Source organism: Podarcis melisellensis (assembly GCF_964234715.1).
Source record: "Podarcis melisellensis genome assembly, chromosome: 12".
NCBI lineage: Eukaryota > Metazoa > Chordata > Lepidosauria > Squamata > Lacertidae > Podarcis > Podarcis melisellensis.
In genome coordinates, this window is record NC_138544.1 from 18,047,407 (window position 1) to 18,066,374 (window position 18,968).

Here is an 18,968-nt window from a genome sequence, read left to right on the forward strand (position 1 = left end):
ATAAATATGAAGGAAACATGCAAGCAGACGTCTCCATTCAGAATGAAGCAAGGCCCCTGTGGTGGAGATTGGGTGGCTGGATTTGCAGAAATGTTTGGTGAGCATATAGGAAATGTGGGGCATTTAAGTGAGAGGACACTGCAAGGTGAACGACGTGGCAGGGCTTTGTTGCAGAGAAAGCCAACCCCTTCAAGCTTCCAAAGGCCATGGGTGCATACTCCTTCCAGAGGCAGATTTAAGGGAGCATGGCCAGATCGCCAGAATAGAATTGCACAGTTGGAAGGGACTCTGAGGGTCATCTAAGTCCAACCCCTACAACTCAGGAATCTCAACTAAAGCATCCAAGACAGAAGGCCATATAAGGTTGCCATATTTTGAAAAGCAAAAAAAAAAAAGACACTTTTCCCGACTTCTACTTTTAACTATGGATCGCTATGACGACTATCCATGAAAAAGAGGATGTGTCCTGGAAAAAGAGAACATATGGCAAGCCTACATCCAATCTCTGCTTAAAAGTCTCCAAGCAAGAGAGGCCACCACTTCCAAAGGGAGTCCGTCCATTGTCAAACAGCTCTTGCTGTCAGAAAATTCTTCCTGGTGTTAAGTCAGGATTTCCTTTCATGTAACTCGAATCCGTTGGCCTCTGGAGCAGAAGAAAACAAGCTTGCTCCATTTCCCATGTGACAGCCCTTTAGATAGCTGAAGACTGCTGTCATATCTCCTCTCAGTCTGCTCTTTGCCAAGCTAAACAAATCCAATTCCTTCAACCATTCCTCCCAAGGCTTGATTTCCTTATTCTTTGTCATTTAGTTGTCCTCCTCTCCAAGCATCCCAGCTTGTCAATATCGTTCTTAAATTGTGGTGCCCAGAACCGGACACAGTACAATCCTTTAACTATGTCTTTATTCTATATTAAATTGCACTGTTTTGTCTTTATTCTATATTAAATTGCACTGTTTTGTCATTTTGTTTTATATATATATAACAAAATGACAAAACAGTGCAATTTAATATAGAATAAAGACATAGTTAAAGGATTGTACTGTGTCCGGTTCTGGGCACCACAATTTAAGAACGATATTTAAGAACGATATATGGTGTCTTGGGCTCCTTTGTGAGGAAGGGCAGGATGCAAATTTAATAAATAAAGTGAAAATGAAAATAAGTTTGGTGAAGAAGAAGAGGAGTTTGGATTTGATATCCCGCTTTATCACTACCCGAAGGAGTCTCAAAGCGGCTATCATTCTCCTTTCCCTTCCTCCCCCACAACAAACACTCTGTGAGGTGAGAGAGGCTGAGAGACTTCAGAGAAGTGTGACTGGCCCAAGGTCACCCAGCGGCTGCATGTGGAGGAGTGGAGACGCAAACCCGGTTCACCAGATTACGAGTCTACCACTCTTAACCACTACACCACACTGGCTAAGTTTCATTTCCCCTGCCAAGATGCTCCAACCCAACCATCTGCTCAAAGTTCTTGCTCAATGTTCTTGCTACACTGTTCAGTGTCGGCTTCAAGCCAAAAGCAGCATACAAACTCAAATAACTTTATTTGAAGTTCAAAAGGATGCAACATGAATAGGAACAAAACAACAAGCACAGACAACAAAGCATGTCTATAGATCCCTGCTAGCTGCAGACTCACAGCTTTAGACCCAACTATCAGGAAGTGATCTTTGAAAAATTAAGCAATGCTTCCTTACTGAATGGTTCCATACATCACACACCCTTTGCTCCAGCTATGGAAGCTCCTCCTATGGCTCTAGATACTAGGACACCTCTGGTTAGCGGAAATACAACAGAGAAGAACTGTGGTTGCATCCCTTCCGTGTTGCTTTCCCAGTGTCACTTCACTGCTGGAATCAGTGTCTTTCCCCACAGTCATTATTAAGGCATTTCCACCAATAGAGAGGCTTCTGCCCATTTCCTCTGCTTAGCCAATCAAAATATTCACTACCAGCATGCTCCCACTGCTGTCTCCAGCATCGCTCTCCCACCACCGAAATGGCTGTCAGGCCCAAAAGGAGGCAGAAATCCAAACAACAGAAAATCAATGTAAAGGAGGGGCTGACACAAATGTGAACTTTGGGGAAATGCTGCAGAGCCAAGGCAGAATTGCGTGCTGTTGACAGAAAGAGGGGCCGCTCGAGAGCTATAATTGAGTGATTATGGCCTTCTGTTTAAAATATAAAAGTTGACATGGGCTAGGGAACTAAAGCAGACCTACTGAGATTAATGAGCATGACTAAGTTAGGTCCATTAACTTCAACAGGTCTACTCTTGAGTAAAATGCAGTTGCGCACCACCCAGTGCAATTACGGTATAACCAGGAGTGAGGCACATACATTAGTCCATCACAATACTTCAATGCTTAAAGGTAAAGGTACCCCTGACCATTACGTCCAGTTGCGGACGACTCTAGGGTTTCAGCGCTCATCTCGCTCTGTAGGCTGAGGGAGCCGGTGTTTGTCCGCAGATATCTTCCGGGTCATGTGGCCAGCATGAATAAGCTGCTTCTGGCAAACCAAAGAAGCACACGGAAACACCATTTATCTTCCCGCCAGAGCGGTACCTATTTATCTACTTGCACTTTGATGTGCTTTTGAACTGCTAGGTTGGCAGGAGCAGGGACCGAGCAACGGGAACTCACCCCGTCACGAAGATTTGAACCGCTGACCTTCTGATTGGCAAGCCCTACTCCCCATTCGGAGGATGTGGGTGGCACTGTGGTCTAAACCACTGAGCCTCTTGGCCTTGCCGATCAGAAGGTCAGCAGTTCAAATCCCCACAACGGAGTGAGCTCCCATTGCTCTGGCCCAGCTCTTGCCAACCTAGCAGTTTGAAAGCATGCCAGTGCAAGCAAATAAATAGGTACCACTGTAGTGGGAAGGTAAACGGTGTTTCCGTGCGATCTGGTTTCCGTCACGGTGTCCCATTGTGCCAGAAGCAGTTTAGTCATGCTGGCCACATGACCCTAAAAGCTGTCTGGGGACAAACACCAGCCCCCTCAGCCTGAAAGCGAGATGAGCGCCACAACCCCATAGTCATCTTTGACTAGACTGAACCATCCAGGGGTCCTTTACCTTACCTTTTTTACCTTTACTCCCCATTCCAGGAGGAATAGGAGATGTTTGGCAGTATGAAAGCAGCCATATTTTTTTATTATTCATTTGAAGGGGAGATCATGCTGGAGTGGAGATATATGTGCTAAGGAAAGTATTGGCTGCCAGGAATATGCTCACTATGTGTTCAGAGGCAGGCATCTCCCCTTCACAGTTCACAAGCTTCTCCACAACACACACCATACAAACACTCATGTCGCAGTGCCATGTGAAGCAGATTTAAGACTTGCTTTCTTCTGGAAAAGCGGGTAGCGGAGGAGGAGGTTTGCTGCAGGGAGCAGCAAGCACAAATCTCTGTGAGCTGCCAAGGGTTCCCCCATAATTTCTCTTTTAAAAATTCCCCTTTGTTTGGTTGCATGAATACTGTCATTCAATGTTCTCTGCTATAGCGTTCAGTTGCAGAGAGGTATGCAGAAATAAGACACCGATATATTTCAGTCCCTCCGTTTCGTTCCAATTAAGAAGATTTATGGTAGCTCTTGTTCAAAAGAACTTAATTTTGATCCAATGCACTAATCTGGCAGCGTTAAGATTTTCAAGAAGCCATTCCGCATATCCTAAAAAGTTGCTGCTGCAATAGCAGAGCGGGGACTTCTATCTGTTGCCTGCCTACCATACCCTCTCTTTTTCAACCCCAGCAAGTTTCCCTAGCAACCACTAATGCACCCCCCCACCTAGGATCAAGCAGCTGCCTCTCCTTCATACTCTCCAAAGACTCTGCGGGTCAAATTATGCTTCTTCCCAGCTCAGGTTGTCAGGAAGATTTTTATCACACTTGAGCTAAAAAGATGCAAGTTATCCTTTACCGGGTGCCGCCACTGTCAGCTATACCTTGCACCTAACTACTTCATTTGCACATAAATAAACCTGCCTCTGCGAGGTTAGAAGCTGCTTGGGACAATTTGTCCTTGTAGACGTGACACTCAGGCACATGCCTTAGCCGCCGGAAGGGTAACAAATCACTATACTTACGGCTGGCACAGCTTGATAAGGTCCTGGTCGGTGGTGCCGGGTGGAAGGCCTCGGATGTACAGGTTGGTTTTACTCAACTGCTCGCCGCCGCTGCTGCTGCTGCTGCTGTTGTTGTTGCTACTATTAGTACTGGGGCTGGGCGGAGCCATGGGGTGGGGAGCTGGTGCATAGGAATGCTGAAAACAAGAAAGATCATTATTGGCAAAAAAAGAAGAAAGAAAGAAAAACCATCAGTGGCATTACAGGAGGCAAGAGTGTCCTCCTAAGCGATCATGTGTATTTAATGGCAGCTGTGAAGCAACTTCCTCAACCCAAGCTTTTATTGCAGGCCGACATGGTATGAACTAGTTTCCACCTGTCAGGAGCGGGTCAGCAATAAATCACATGGAATAATTTATTAGAAGAACGAAGATCTGTTCAGGAGTGCCAGGCCTAATGAGCATAGCAACTCATCTCAGTAGGTCTTGCTCCTATGAGGCAGTTGCGGGGACTGAAGATCCCTGCCTTCACACAACTAAGTCTCCCTCTCTCTCAGGTCCTTCCCAAGCAATCTGAGACTACGCCGGTGTTCTGTCCTCTTCATACCTCTCCTGGTCCTGGGAAATGGGGGGGGGGGGGAGGTTGTAGCAGCAAGCGGGGAAGATACCCTGACTTCTTCACCAGCCTGACTCATCTCTGCCTCTTGGCTTCTCTCCTCGCCTGCTACCCCTTCTGCTTCTAGACTTCTCTCTGTCACAGACTCTCCCTGCTCACTAAACCCTGTTACCTCTTCAGCTTCTGACACCTCATCCTCCTAGGCTTCTCCCTCTGACCACTCATCACTGTCCCGCCACCACTCCTTGGGCTCTGAGCCGCCTTCTTCCCTGGGGGTTCCACAGCTGATGCCTCCCACCATTCCTCTGCGTCCAGCCAGTCCATGAAACCACCCCCTTGAAGCTGAAATGATTTTAGTAAGACATCAAAGCAGTGGTGGCCCTTGGGGACTGGAATGGCAAAAGGCTGGGGTGGGGGAGGCAATGGTAAGGAGAACCAGAGCCAATGACAAGTGGTCAACTAATGCTAGTGATGTCACTGTCCTCCTCTCTGCTGAGTTCTGCAAGAAGAAGAAGAAGAGTTTGGATTTGATATCCCGCTTTATCACTACCCGAAGGAGTGTCAAAGTGGCTAACCATCTCCTTTCCCTTCCTCTCCCACAACAAACACTCTGTGAGGTGAGTGGGGCTGAGAGACTTCAGAAAAGTGTGACTAGCCCAAGGTTACCCAGCAGCTGCATGTGGAGGAACGGAGACGCGAACCTGGTTCACCAGATTACGAGACTACCGCTCTTAACCACTACACCACACTGGCAAAACTGAGGAGGAGGAAGTTGACAGCCATGGCAACCCCAAGGGTTGGTTGGTTGTAAAGAGGCAGACAATGAAGAGCTAGCTAAGTGCATCTCCCTGATGGACTACCCTCCATTGCATTTATGGAAGCACCATGCCATTGTCTCAAGGTTAGACTTAGGCCACTCCACTGCACTGAACATATAGTGACAAAGCATATAGATAGATATAGATATAACTTCATACTGATTGTAAGCCACCTTGGATGCTCCTATCTACTACATACAACAGAAAAGCAGGATATAAATTATTTCACACAAGCCACCCAAGATATGCCTGAAGTCAGAACATGTAATGCAATATATATTCTCAAACTCGAAGGAGACAATCTAGGGCTAGATGAACATATAGTCTATGAGGCAGTTTCCTATATTCCTGTGACTGGCAAACTAAATCTGTCCCTCTACCTCCGATACTGAGCATGTGCTGACTTTCAACCTGTTGTCCAGGTTGTGATATACAAGGAAAAGAGAATTAAAAACAAAAACACATTATATGAGCTCACTCTGGAGGATAGTAAGTGAAAATGATCAAAGTTCATTGCCTAGAATAGCTGTCAGAAAGAATGAAGTTACTGCCAAAAGTTCAATCAAGTAATATCATCATTAAAACCCCTATCACTGTCATGGCAACAATTAGATATGTTAATAGGAAATAATCTCAAGGATGTGAGGTTCTGGAAATTAAGAACAACCTTCTGCATCCCGGCAAATACAATTCCCACCAGCCTCAGTCAGCATAACCAATTGTCAGGGAAACATGGTCCAACATGGGGGGAGTGAATGCGGTCTCCTTCAGATGCTGGTGGGCTTCAATTATGATTGGCGCCAGACAGCACAGCTAGTGGTCTGGAACAACCTGACCACATTGACTAGCTCTGCTTTGGATGTCATTAAAAAGTCATAAATGAATCACAGGTGGTGGTGGTGTTCTTCAGAATTTGTATGTTGAGAATGGAAGTATTTCGAACCGGAGGAGATAGAGGAAGATGCCAAGGAACAGCAGCAGTGCCTCTTATCACTTCAGACAAATGAAACACGGCTGAGATAAGAGATGGTCATTGAGAAGGTTCTGACAAATGCTGTGATTCAGCACACTATATGTACTGTTTGAAAACACCTTGTCCCAGTGGTTCTCAAAGGGTGGTGTTGTGGCAGGAGAGAATGGCAACGGTGGCAGGAAGATTCAAGGACATTCAAAGAAACATTTCAGTGTAGTATAGTACAGTATTATATCAAAGTATTTTTTCTTCTATTTGCAGAATACGGATTGATATTTTCAATATGAGAGCAGGAACATCAAGTGATATTGAGGACAATCCTAGTTGTACTTTCCATTTTCTTAAAAAAAATGGTGTGGTGCAAGCAAATTTTATTTTGAAAGTGTGGCCCAGAGAGAAAAAGTTTGAGAATTACTGCCTTATCCATTGTATTGTATTATGAGTATTTATCTTTTTAGCAGTAGGACTATTATCCCACATCATTTATACAGCACTGCATATGTTACCTTAAATATAATTGTCATGGCATGATAGTCTTCTTCACTCTGTTGTGCCTAGCAAAACGATGGCAATAATTATGAAAAATTAACCATGGAATGACTGATCTCTTCCAAGGATGAGCCCGATAATAATTGCAAATTAATTAACAGTACCTTAAGGTCATATTTAGATACTGCAAAGAAACATCAAGTAAGGAAGTTATTGTTTTTAATTTATCTGACATTGTCAACTCAGCATTGTACTTTGCAAATAAGTGCTAACAAAGTAATTATCTCAAAAAATGTATCATTTTATTTTTTTAAATAGCAATTCTCTCTGAGAATCCAAAACAAGGAAATGGTTTAGCTGTTTTTGAACACAGCTGGAATTATTGCATGCCTTTCATCGAGAAAATATTATCTATCATAACTAAGTCTATTCAGTTAGTTTTTCACTGGGGAAACAAGGGGACTTATCAAAATATCAGTGTCTTGCAAAAGAGGAAATAAAAATGGCCAATTTCCATCTAATGGCTAATTCACACAATACTCCTTTTATCCCTCTGAGCATTCCCTAGATCCATGAACAAATGCTTACAAGAGTAATTACATGTGGGTAATTAATCACAGACAGTCAGAAACAATTCCTGTGACCATAGTGGTACCCCATTCCTGAATATATATCTGGCTGAAAATGTGCATCAACACAGCTACTAAAATCCCACCTTAAAGGTAAAGGTAAAGGGATCCCTGATCATTAGGTCCAGTTGCGGACGACTCTGGGGTTGCGGCGCTCATCTCACTTTACTGGCCGAGGGAGCTGGCGTACAGCTTCTGGGTCATGTGGCCAGCATGGCTAAGCTACTTCTGGCAAACCAGAGCAGCTCACGGAAACGCTGTTTACCTTCCTGCTAGAGCGGTACCTATTTATTTACTTGCACTTTGGTGTGCTTTCAAACTGCTAGGTTGGCAGGAGCAGGAACCGAGCAACGGAAGCTCACCCCGTCACGGGGATTTGAACTGCCGACCTTCTGATCAGCAAGCCCTAGGCTCTGTGGTTTAACCCACAGCACCACTCGCGTCCCTAAAATCCCACCTTAGTGCTTTCTAAACAAATGATAAGAACATAGATTTATGCCTTTAGGTCTGCGCAAAGGACAGTTGCTCTGAGTCTCATCCCTAGAATGTAAACCACTTTTTTAAAAACACAAGTAGTATGCATATGCATATGCATATGTATATATATAGAGAGAGAGGATAAATAATTAAAATGCACATCTCTCTATCTCATAAAATAGCTTTGCCCAATTCTCCAGTGGTGCAGCTTATGATACTTGCCAAGTTCATCATGGTACCATAAACATGCACTGCTATGCTGCCAGTGCTTCCTGAATACTCTTCTGATTACCCTTCCATAAGTGGCTGTGGCATGGCAAGCACATGGGATGGTGCATGGCACCCTGATAATCTCTCTAGGAGGTGCAGTGATCACAGAACTAGAACTTTTAAAGATATTCAAGAAGGACACATGCAACACAGGCTAATCCAGTGTTTCCACAAACCACGGGGGTTCTCTGTATCATTATAAACGCTGAATCATTCACGGGGGGTAAGTGGGAATACTGTACACATGAGAACTATAGTCCAGCATACCTATTCTAAAAGAATTGAAAAATCATTGGGTTAAAAGAGAGAGGGGGGGGGGGAGAGAGACTGACTGACTGACTGACTGACTAATTATAGAATTGTTGGGCTTCACCATTCCAAAAGTTAACTAAAAATGAAGTGTTCTGAGTGACTCATTATTTCAGTCCACCCAGCTTTGGGGCAGGGGATTGAAATGTGTGCCCCCTCTTCCCCGTTATTTAAAGATGAGGGAAAGCATACTGTTAGATTCATTTCACCTGGCTACAGACAGAGCAAGTCATTCCATTTGAGCACTCTGCAGTAAATAAACTGGCCAATGAGCAGAAGTAATGAAATGCTTCAGCTTCCTTATCCAATAGCTAATGATCCGTCAATGCTGAAAGAGAGCCAGTTTTGTTGGGGGAAAATAAAGCAAAACATTTCATCTGATAGGAGGCTAAAGCGGCAGTGTTTTACCGCTGTTATATCGGTCCACATTTTATGTAAGAAACCTTTGATCCCAAACATTTTCCCCTTCTACTGATTTATAACTTAAATACTTTCCTTACAACAGATGACAGCTCTCTCCCCCCTCACCTGTTACCTCTAGATGAAAATCTCAGTCCTCGTTTAAGATTTTTGCTTTCTCACCCTGACCTTCTGTTTCCTTGACAGATATCAGTTTAGCAGCTTTGGAGGAGCTCTGCATATTCCAAGTGCCTCCACAACTAACCTTGGTCAACTGGCCATTTGCACATATTAACCTTTGTCTATCTGTGAGATAGCCCTGCGCAGTGGCATAGCGTGGGGGGTGCAGGGGGGGCCGGCCGCACCGGGCGCAACATCTGAGGGTTAGGGTTAGGGGGCGCAAATCCACGGGTTAGGGGGCGCAAATTACTTGTCTTGCCCCAGGTGCTGACAACCCATGCTACGCCATTGGCCCTGCGCACAATATCCTTGAAGTGAATGTTGATTCTTATCATAATAAACTAAAAAAAATTGCACAGTGTAAGAATGAACACCATCCATTGCTTGCATAACCACATCTGTATTTATTGTATGAAGGAATCTGAGAAGATCACGCTGTAATTCTCTCTGTGAAGAACATCCTTATAAATCCACTTAGTGGGATCATTTAGCTCTCCCAGAGTTGCCCTGCTGGGCATTCAAAAACAGAAGTATTGTCTTTATAGTGAATAGAAAGGGATTATATTCTGGTACGGACTGTGAGTAGGGTTCGTAACTCCTCTTTAACCTTCCTCTTAGCAGCTGACCTTCCTCTTAGCAGTTTACAGGAACACAATGTTGACTAGTGTTCAGCCTTTACAAACATCTTGCTCCATCCAGATATTGTTATAAAGCAACCATTTGAGATGAGAATAGAAGAATAGAAAAAAAAGCCACTCATTTTCCCCCTGTAAAGTGTTATTTTCCCCTAGGAAAATTCTATCTGAAAGTATGTGCTTTTCACGCAATCCGGTGCATGCCAAAGGCCAACTGTTTGCTTTCCACAGCTATCTTTCAGAGAGAGTTGCCACTAGCAGGAAGGATATGTAAGATCTAGGTAAATGTAATTCATAGCAGAATCACGGAAATTCACCAATTGACAAATGAATTGATAAGAAGTACTCTGGTTTGCAACTGAGAAAGAGGCACTGCTCAAAGGAAACATTTCAGCCTTTTACTTGCCAGGGCTGCTGGTCTTGACAGATAAGCAGTAAAAGCACATTGCCCAGCTGGACAATATCTTTTTTATTTACACTGTATAAATAATTAGTTTCATTGAACTTTGCTAAAGATAGAGAAAACTGTTTCATAAAGGGTTGCAGCCTGACACTAAATGAGATGATTTGCTTGAGGATAAACAGCCCCATATTCTAATATGTCCAATAGAGTTCAGTGACCGGCAGCACGATCATCAGCAGGATTTGAAATGTGAACTTTTGCTACTCCCTTGCATTGAAGGATGACATTAATATAGCAACCCAAAAAAAAAAGTCTCAAAGAGGCATTAGCCTCATGGACCAGATTGGCTACTTTCCTGTAGGAACTAGAGTTCTTATGCCTTCATCTCTGGTCCCAGGAAACCTTCCTACCTTCAGGAAAAGAAGTATTTGGACCTCATTCTTACAGTGAAATACAGCTCAGATTACCAAAATGATTTGAGATTATTATTCCCAGAGGCCAAAGGAACAAATATAGGAGCAGTGATGCTTCCAGAACTGCAACATTTATTTTACTTTTTTATTATAATGCATATTATTTTAAGACATACTCCACCTATTAATGCTATTGAAGGTGGCTTAAAATATTTAAAGAAGAGCTTTCCAAACTTTTCATGTTGGTAACACACTTTTTAGACATGCATCATTTCGCGACACAGTAATTCAGTTTTACTAGCAAACCAGAGGTTTAACTAACCCCTGGGAGGAGCATGGAGTGTGTTTGCGCGACACACCTACACACTGCAACCGACACCATAATGTGTCACGACACATGGTTTGGAAAGCTCTGATTTAAAGATTGGTTCCATTTAGGTTGGCACAATAAAATGGATTAAAGAACTCTGCCGCTCAATGATTTTTTTGTGGTTAGAAAAGTGGCAAGGATATGCACTGAAAAGTGGGGGATGAATGAACAAACAAACCAGGATAAATGCTCGAAAAAGACAATACATTGCCTAACCTCCACACCAGCTATGTGCAAGCAAATCAGGATGAATGATCAATACACAGGTCATCTGGAGGAGCCCAGATTCACCGTATGACAATATAACAGCATTAACAGCAAATCATAAAATAGGCAGGCACAGCAAATGACAACTTCATCCACTAAGTGGACAAGTAAAAATCCCTAGCCTCCCAGGTTAAAAACCTGCCAGTATGAAAAAGTCTTCACAAGTCAACAGATGGCAGCCAGAGAAGAGACCATCTCGAGATCACTGGGTAAACGGTTCCACAATACTGGTGATACCACTAAGAAGGCCCTGCCTACCAGCTATGCTCACACCATAGAAGGAACACAAGGAAGGGCCTCTTCATCTGATTACAAGGAACAGGCAGTCTTCTTGAATGGGCGACACAGAAGCTAAACCAAAGGTTAGCTTAGTGTATCATCCAAACCGGGGATCACTGTACAGTGGTACCTCAGGTTAAGAACTTAATTTGTTCTGGAGGTCCGTTCTTAACCTGAAACTGTTCTTAACCTGAGGTACCACTTTAACTAATGGGGCCTCCCGCTGCCGCCACATGATTTCTGTTCTCATCCTGAAGCAAAGTTCTTAACCCAAGGTACTATTTCTGGGTTAGTGGAGTCTGTAACCTGAAGCATCTGTAACCCAAGGTACCACTGTAAAGGTCTTTCATCTCTAAACATGATCTCTAGCCAATCTTTGTCCTATGGTTAAAAAGACCAGGAAGGAGCAAAACAAGACCTGTTTTTAGCGAAGGACCTCCTCTATATGGCTTACCATGATGTACAAAGCAAGTTCATGTGTAAGGCAGAAATACTACTAAGTCTTGCCATTGACAAATACCATCAAGTCTCTGGTTGTTAAGTCTTCTTCAGAAACCATTAGATTTTCTGCAGCTCATATTTAGGAACATTTGGCTCACATGCTATTTTTCCTTGTTCAATTGCACACTCGGTGATGGTCATTATGCCTTTGCAATAAGTGGTAATATCTGAGGAAGCCCCAATGTTCAATGAAATTAAAAGCAAAAACATTCCACCTCCCTAGGCACAACGCTCAAATTGACCCTACAAAACAACAAAGCAACGAAACAGAAACAGAAGCACAAGATCCCTAATGGATAATTGCACTCACAATGATATATCACTGAGTGAAAATGGGCAAAAGATTATGCCAAAGGGAACATTTGCAAACACACTTTTATGCTTACGCAGCTAATTCTCTAATCAAATTTTATACCTCACCAAACTCTAGTAAGCAACGTAAGAAAAATGAAGGTACTAGGGCTAAGATTCTTAGTGGATTATATTACCCAAATGCAAACCAGCAATGGCACAGAAATGCAACATATAAGGGTGAGTAGGTTAATACTAATACTACTACTATTACTTTTAATTAATTGTTTTTTATGAAGCATCTTGAAACAATAAGGCATTATTTGTGTGAATGCAATTAACATGCATATTTATGGTATGTAAATAGTGCTAGGGAAGCCTGAGAATCGTCAGGACCTTGGTGGGTCAGGAAGTTTAAGTCTCTCACACAAACCCTGCCAGGGTCTTGACAAAAGCCCCTTCTCTGAAGCTGCTGTTTGCATTTCAAGGGAATGTGCCATTGTTGTGAATGGACACTTCCTCTGAAATTTAGGTGACTGCTTTTCGTTTGGACCTCAGCATGGTGAGAAAATGTGTGAGGCTGCCCAGGCTTCTCCAAAGCTGCTATTTACAGAAGAAACACACGTGAGCGAGCGTAGATTGAACTAGTTCAGGTACGAGTTTTCTTTCATGCTCACTAAACATTTGTTTTTCAGCAGATACTTTACTTAGCAAAGTTGTCTTAGACTCCTTCCCTTCCCCAGGGCTACAACTGTTTTGCACAAAGATACAGCAACTCGGGCTTTCAGAGGATCTCCTGGGTGCAGTGGCGTAGCGTGGGGGTGCAGGGGGAGCTGGCCGCACCGGGCGCAACATCTGGGGGTTAGGGTTAGGGGGCGCAAATCCACGGGTTAGGGGGCGCAAATTACTTGCCTTGCCCTAGGTGCTGACAACCCACGCTACGCCACTGCCTGGGTGCTTTGGCTTTCCCAATCGCAAAGGCCATGTTAAAAACTAGGCTGTGGGACATAGATTGCCAGGAATTAATCTCAGCTGCGGAAAAAACATGTTCCCCTCTTTAGTTTCGACTCTCTTGGGTGCAGGAATTTAACCTTAATTATTTACAATTTTTATTTAACCCACAAGAAAGAAGGGCTTTTTCACTGGCTAGGTTCAATTCTAATCCTTCTAACCTCCTTTGGGGTAGGTTTGTGGGTATGGCAGAAGGAGACAGGATCTGCCCATGTGATGCCCACCTGGTGGAAACTGTAGCTCACATGGCTCTTAAATATAAAGTGTATGATGATCTCCGCCAACAATTTTTAGACCATCTATGTATTCCATAAAGAAGGCTGATCGCCGAAGAATTGATGCTTTTGAATTATGGTGCTGGAGGAGACTCTTGAGAGTCCCATGGACTGCAAGAAGATCAAACCTATCCATTCCTATCCTATCCAACCTATCCTAAGTGCTCACTGGAAGGATAAATCCTGAAGCTGAGGCTCCAGTACTTTGGCCACCTCATGAGAAGAGAAGACTCCCTGGAAAAGACCCTGATGTTGGGAAAGATTGAGGGCCCAAGGAGAAAGGGACGACAGAGGACGAGATGGTTGGACAGTGTGGTCGAAGCTACCAGCATGAATTTGACCAAACTGTGGGAGGCAGTGGAAGACAGGAGTGCCTGGCGTGTTCTGGTTCATGGGGTCACGAAGAGTCGGACACGACTAAAGAACAAAAACAAAAGCAAAAAATGTATTCCAACACGGAAACCAGAGACAGAGGTTATACGCTTCTTATTACGGGGGAGACCAGGAGCTCACCAAGACAGTAGCTAAGTTCCTCTATTTGATTCTTGTCGCTGAAGTACGCTACAGGATCCTGCCCTTACTGGAGACCCACAGAGATGAAATAAGATTGCCTGCCTCTTCTTCCCTTTGGCAAATGACTGTACTGTTGAAATGGTGACAAGGTCGCACTGGCCTATTTATTCTGAATGTTTGTAAGTGATGCCAATAAAGGTTTGATGATGAACTAGTTCAGGCTGATTCGAGTGACTGGGGGACTCATCTAAGGCAATATGGGTATCCTCTGAGGATCCTCAACCCAAGACTTGGAGCCACAGCAGTACTCCTAGAATCATCATATTTTCCCAAACTCTTCATATAAAGCCAGGAGCAAGGAGCAAGGGAGAGAGGAGGGGTTGTGGTTTTCTTTATGACAATTCTAGTTTCTAATCAGGGATTTTATTTTATTTTTGAAGAATGCACTTACTTCCGATCAGAGTGCTTCTCAGAAGGATGTAGAAGGAAGGAACTTGTCCGCTGTCCAGGGGCACTTCTATAGCACAGCTTATTTTCATATGAATTGCCCGCCAAATAGGGCATAGGAGGGGGATATGTGAATCATTTTTTAGCCACTCCTAAACTCTTCAGTGCCGTCCTTGCAAGAAATTCTGTGCACCCACCAGTCTTTTTGAAACTGTATTTATCCCCTCAGAATGGACTAGCATACTGTCAAATTCAATCCAGTTTGGGGGGAAAATTATAAGTAGCTTATAGTAGGTTCTGTTAAAAATAAGCAAAGCAAAATTTAAAAGGTGCCCAGCACAAAAATCCCTGCACCTATTTGTCTGAAATTTAAAATGTTTTGGCAGCTCAAAGGCAGTGGGTGAGAGACTACAATGTCTGCAAATTTCATCCAATTCAGTCCAAAGGAAATGGATTTGTAGACTTATTTATATCCAGTGAATGGGGAGAAACAGAACTTTGCTTTTCCTGAGGCGAAATTCTGATTCAGACCAAAAAGCAAAATGAGCAGCCAGCAAAACCATCCAAGCCAAACTGGACCACTTTCCAAATCATGTCATGAATTAAATTTCCTGTTTAGTTCACACCAAATATTATTATGCTACTATTCGGATGTCTTTAAATGCAAATAAAGAACCCGGGAACGTGACAGGATGGCCATTCTCAAAAAAAGAAAAACTGAAAAATATTAGTGGATTTCTGTCATTTGATCAACAGACCAGATTTATGTTTATAAGGCTAAAAAGCTTTAAGCCACTGCTTTATGTGCCTTTTCAATTTCCTAGGTCTAAATCTTGTCACGCATAGGAAGCAAGCTGTAGGTATCTGTCAAACTTTTCTTGGAAATCCCCACCTCCAATTGAACTGTTAGGTGAGTTACCAGGCATAAATTCCCTTATTGTAGACATGACTTCATTCATGCTTTACCCATCTCCACTGCTGGCGACCTGGGCCCAGGTGGAATTTGTACTGACAACCAGCTTGAAGCAGTAACTTGTTGCTTCTTGGAAACTTTTGATTTTGGTGCTCCCGGAAGCAGTTTTCAAGTTCCTCCCATCTGGCTTGAAACTGGAGATGCTCTTGGCATTGTCTGTCGCAAGACTTCTATTCACTTTTTAAATACTTCTTGCCCTTTTCTTATCCCTCTGTCTGGCGGCCAGAACCACTTCTTTTGCCTACATCTACTTATTAAGGGGGACGCGGGTGGCGCTGTGGGTTAAACTACAGAGCCCAGGACTTGCTGATCAGAAGGTCGGCGGTTCGAATCCCCTCGACGGGGTGAGCTCCCGTTGCTTGGTCCCTGCTCCTGCCAACCTAGCAGTTTCGAAAGCATGTCAAAGTGCAAGTAGATAAATGGTTGGCAGGAAGGTAAACAGCATTTCCGTGCGCTGCTCTGGTTCGCCAGAAGCAGCTTAGTCATGCTGGCCACATGACCCGGAAGCTGTATGCCAGCTCCCTCGGCCAATAAAGCGAGATGAGCGCCGCAACGCCAGAGTCTGTCAAGACTGGACCTAATGGTCAGGGTTCCCTTTACCTTTTCACTTATTAAAGTGTGAAGCACCTGCCTTTTCTTTGTGGAGGCAGAGTCCAGGTTGAATTCCAGCCGTGATTCAATTTCACCACTGGTTCCATGCTGCCTTAACTAGTTCCTAACTTTCACTATTTTCTATGGCGTGTACGTTCATTTCATTTGCATGAAAACTTGAAAGAGTTCACAATTAACTGGATGAACAATTGGGGTAATTTGTGATTTTTAAGGTGCATTCAATTAATCAACCTGATTGAAATTTGACTTAAAATTAATTAGACCTCGATTGCAATTGATTTCCAGTTCATGATCATATGAATTGATTCCTGAATTGATTCCCATGAATGTTTTTGTCACGCCCCTCTCCCTGCAACCTGACAATAAATTTGATCATTTAAACCCCACTTCTGAGTGTGATTGAAGCTCTTTTTGCCTCCTAAGCAGAGAGACCAAGATAGAGGGGCAGCACCGAGAGAACTATCTTCATTTCTTAAAAACACATCCTGTGTTTTATGTGAGCTCCGATTCCTATAAAAAAACCCCATTTATTTTTCATTTCAAAACTGCATTTTTTTCTTCACACTGTTTTGACTGGGCTAGCCAGTGAAGAGGAATAATTTGTGGGTTCTTTAATAAGAGGTTTATAAATAATAACTGACAGTCTGGAGAAAACAGTAGTATAAAATCCTATCACTTTTATAAGTTTTTTAAAAAGAAGCTTTGAGGGTGAACTGAATGGGAAACAGGGGTTAGGAAGCAAGTTTGCTTGTCCATCAAGTGGCAGATATTTTCAGCTACGCTAAGAGAAAAATTTCACAACCCCGTGTTACTTTAGTTTAGAAAGATTTACGACCTTTAAAAGTAGGAAGGACAGACAGTACAAGATTACAGTAATTAAGGCAAGAGATACTAATGATTGCAGAAGTGTCTTGGCAGTGAAATGCATTTTGGCAGAACTGAATGCTAAGGGTTCATCCTGGAGTCATAGCCAGAAACAAGGTATGTAGAGAACTTGGTCAGTTTTGGAAAAGATGAACAGAGAGATAAAACTAAGTAGAGAAACTGGAATTTTCTGTGAAGCTAAGACATGGATGAAATACAAGGAAGTAGATCAAACAAGGACAAAATAAAAATAAAAATAATAAACTCAAGACAAAGTAGTCCAAAGCAGTGCTAGATAAGCACAGGAGTGAGACAATCTTTTTGGGAAAGGCTAATCATTCAGAACCATTCCTAATGTTCAGACTGTAGTAAACTCAACCCCCTACAGCTGAGGTGCTGGTACTTTTTTCCATTGCTGAAGAACAAGGAAAATTAGAGGTGACACAGAAAGACGTGCTGAAGTTAATTTAGAGGTCCCTCCTCAGGTGAAACGGGATGCAGGTGGAGCTGTGGGTTAAACCACAGAGCCTAGGACTTGTCGATCAGAAGGTCGGCAGTTTGAATCCCCGTGACGGGTTGAGCTCCCGTTGCTCGGTCCCTGCTCCTGCCAACCTAGCAGTTTGAAAGCACGTCAAAGTGCAAGTAGATAAATAGGTACCGCTCTGGCGGGAAGGTAAACGGCGTTTCCGTGCGCTGCTCTGGTTCGCCAGAAGCGGCTTAGTCATGCTAGCCACATGACCCGGAAGCTGTACGCCGGCTCCCTTGGCCAATAAAGCGAGATGAGCGCCACAACCCGAGTCGGCCACGACTGGACCTAATGGTCATGGGTCCCTTTACCTTTTACCTCAGGTGAAACAATGAAGATATTTCAAGGGAAACAAAAAGAATAGCCAAATTTCTCAGGAGAGACCACCTGACAGACCTGGTGTCAACATGAATGCAGTTGCTCATTAGATATAGTCATTCAAATCTCACCAGCATTAGCTGGTCCAGTCTGGGAAATAATATCATATAATGGCCAAAGTTGATAAAATCTGGGACTAAAGGTGGTAGTAACTTTTGTCTAAAGCAAAATATAAGGCAATTTTCAAGGTTTGTTAGGGAAACATACGAAATATTTGAGAAGCACTGGGAAAAGCAAAAGAAGTTTGGAAAAGTCTAAAAAAAATTGACATAAGTTTTCTACCTCTCCCTAAGGAGACTAAAACTTCCTTTGTTTGGCTGCTTCAGAAACCAGTTCAAATGGCAGGTTTTTATTTGTTTTTAACACAAAGGATTTCTGAAAGGTCCTTTGCCTGGGACCTTGGGTGCTGGACTAGATGGGCCACTGGGCTGATTCAGCAGGCTGTTTTTATGAATAACCAATGGAAATCTGCTAGAGATGGCTCCAGTATCAACAATTTGTCAATATCAACAATTTATGAATGAGAGCAAGCTCAGTTCTGCACTAGACCAGGCAACCTCGTGGAGTATCCTTCAAATTTTAGCACCCATGTCCCTTACCTTTCATCAGTCAAGACAAGATCACAAAATCTAATACAAAAAAAAGAGAGCGATGGGAAAACTGATCCTTATATTCATAATCATGTCTTGCAGTACCTTAAAGCCTAACAGCTTTATTATGGGGTAGACCATTCCTGTGGATTAGGCCGCACTTATCACATATACTGCCACAATAATCTGGTATTATAGTAACACAATAGCAGAAAGAAAAAGAGAGCATTAAATGGTTGGCTTGTATTTTGAGAGCAACACATTTACCATAAACCAATAATTAACTCAAAGAGTGGCAAAGGATTTTTATTAAAAATGGGGGAAATGAGACGGTAGCGAGGAAAATTAAAGGCTTTATTGTCATTTGGATATTTGTTTAATGTGGTGCTTT

At 43.1% G+C, this 18,968-nt stretch overlaps 1 protein-coding gene across 10 annotated transcripts in view; it reads right to left on the reverse strand.

Annotated features, from left to right (window-relative positions):
- The window catches only part of RBMS3 (RNA binding motif single stranded interacting protein 3), a gene marked incomplete at its 3' end in the record, with an annotated part of 736,788 nt that overhangs the window by 348,626 nt on the left and 369,194 nt on the right, over window positions 1–18,968 (reverse strand). For all 10 annotated transcript variants that reach the window (XM_081883321.1, XM_081883319.1, XM_081883325.1 and 7 more), the window contains one exon: window positions 4,092–4,267. In XM_081883321.1, coding sequence (XP_081739447.1) covers window positions 4,092–4,267 — 176 coding nt within the window. The remainder of the gene's footprint in view (window positions 1–4,091; window positions 4,268–18,968) is intronic.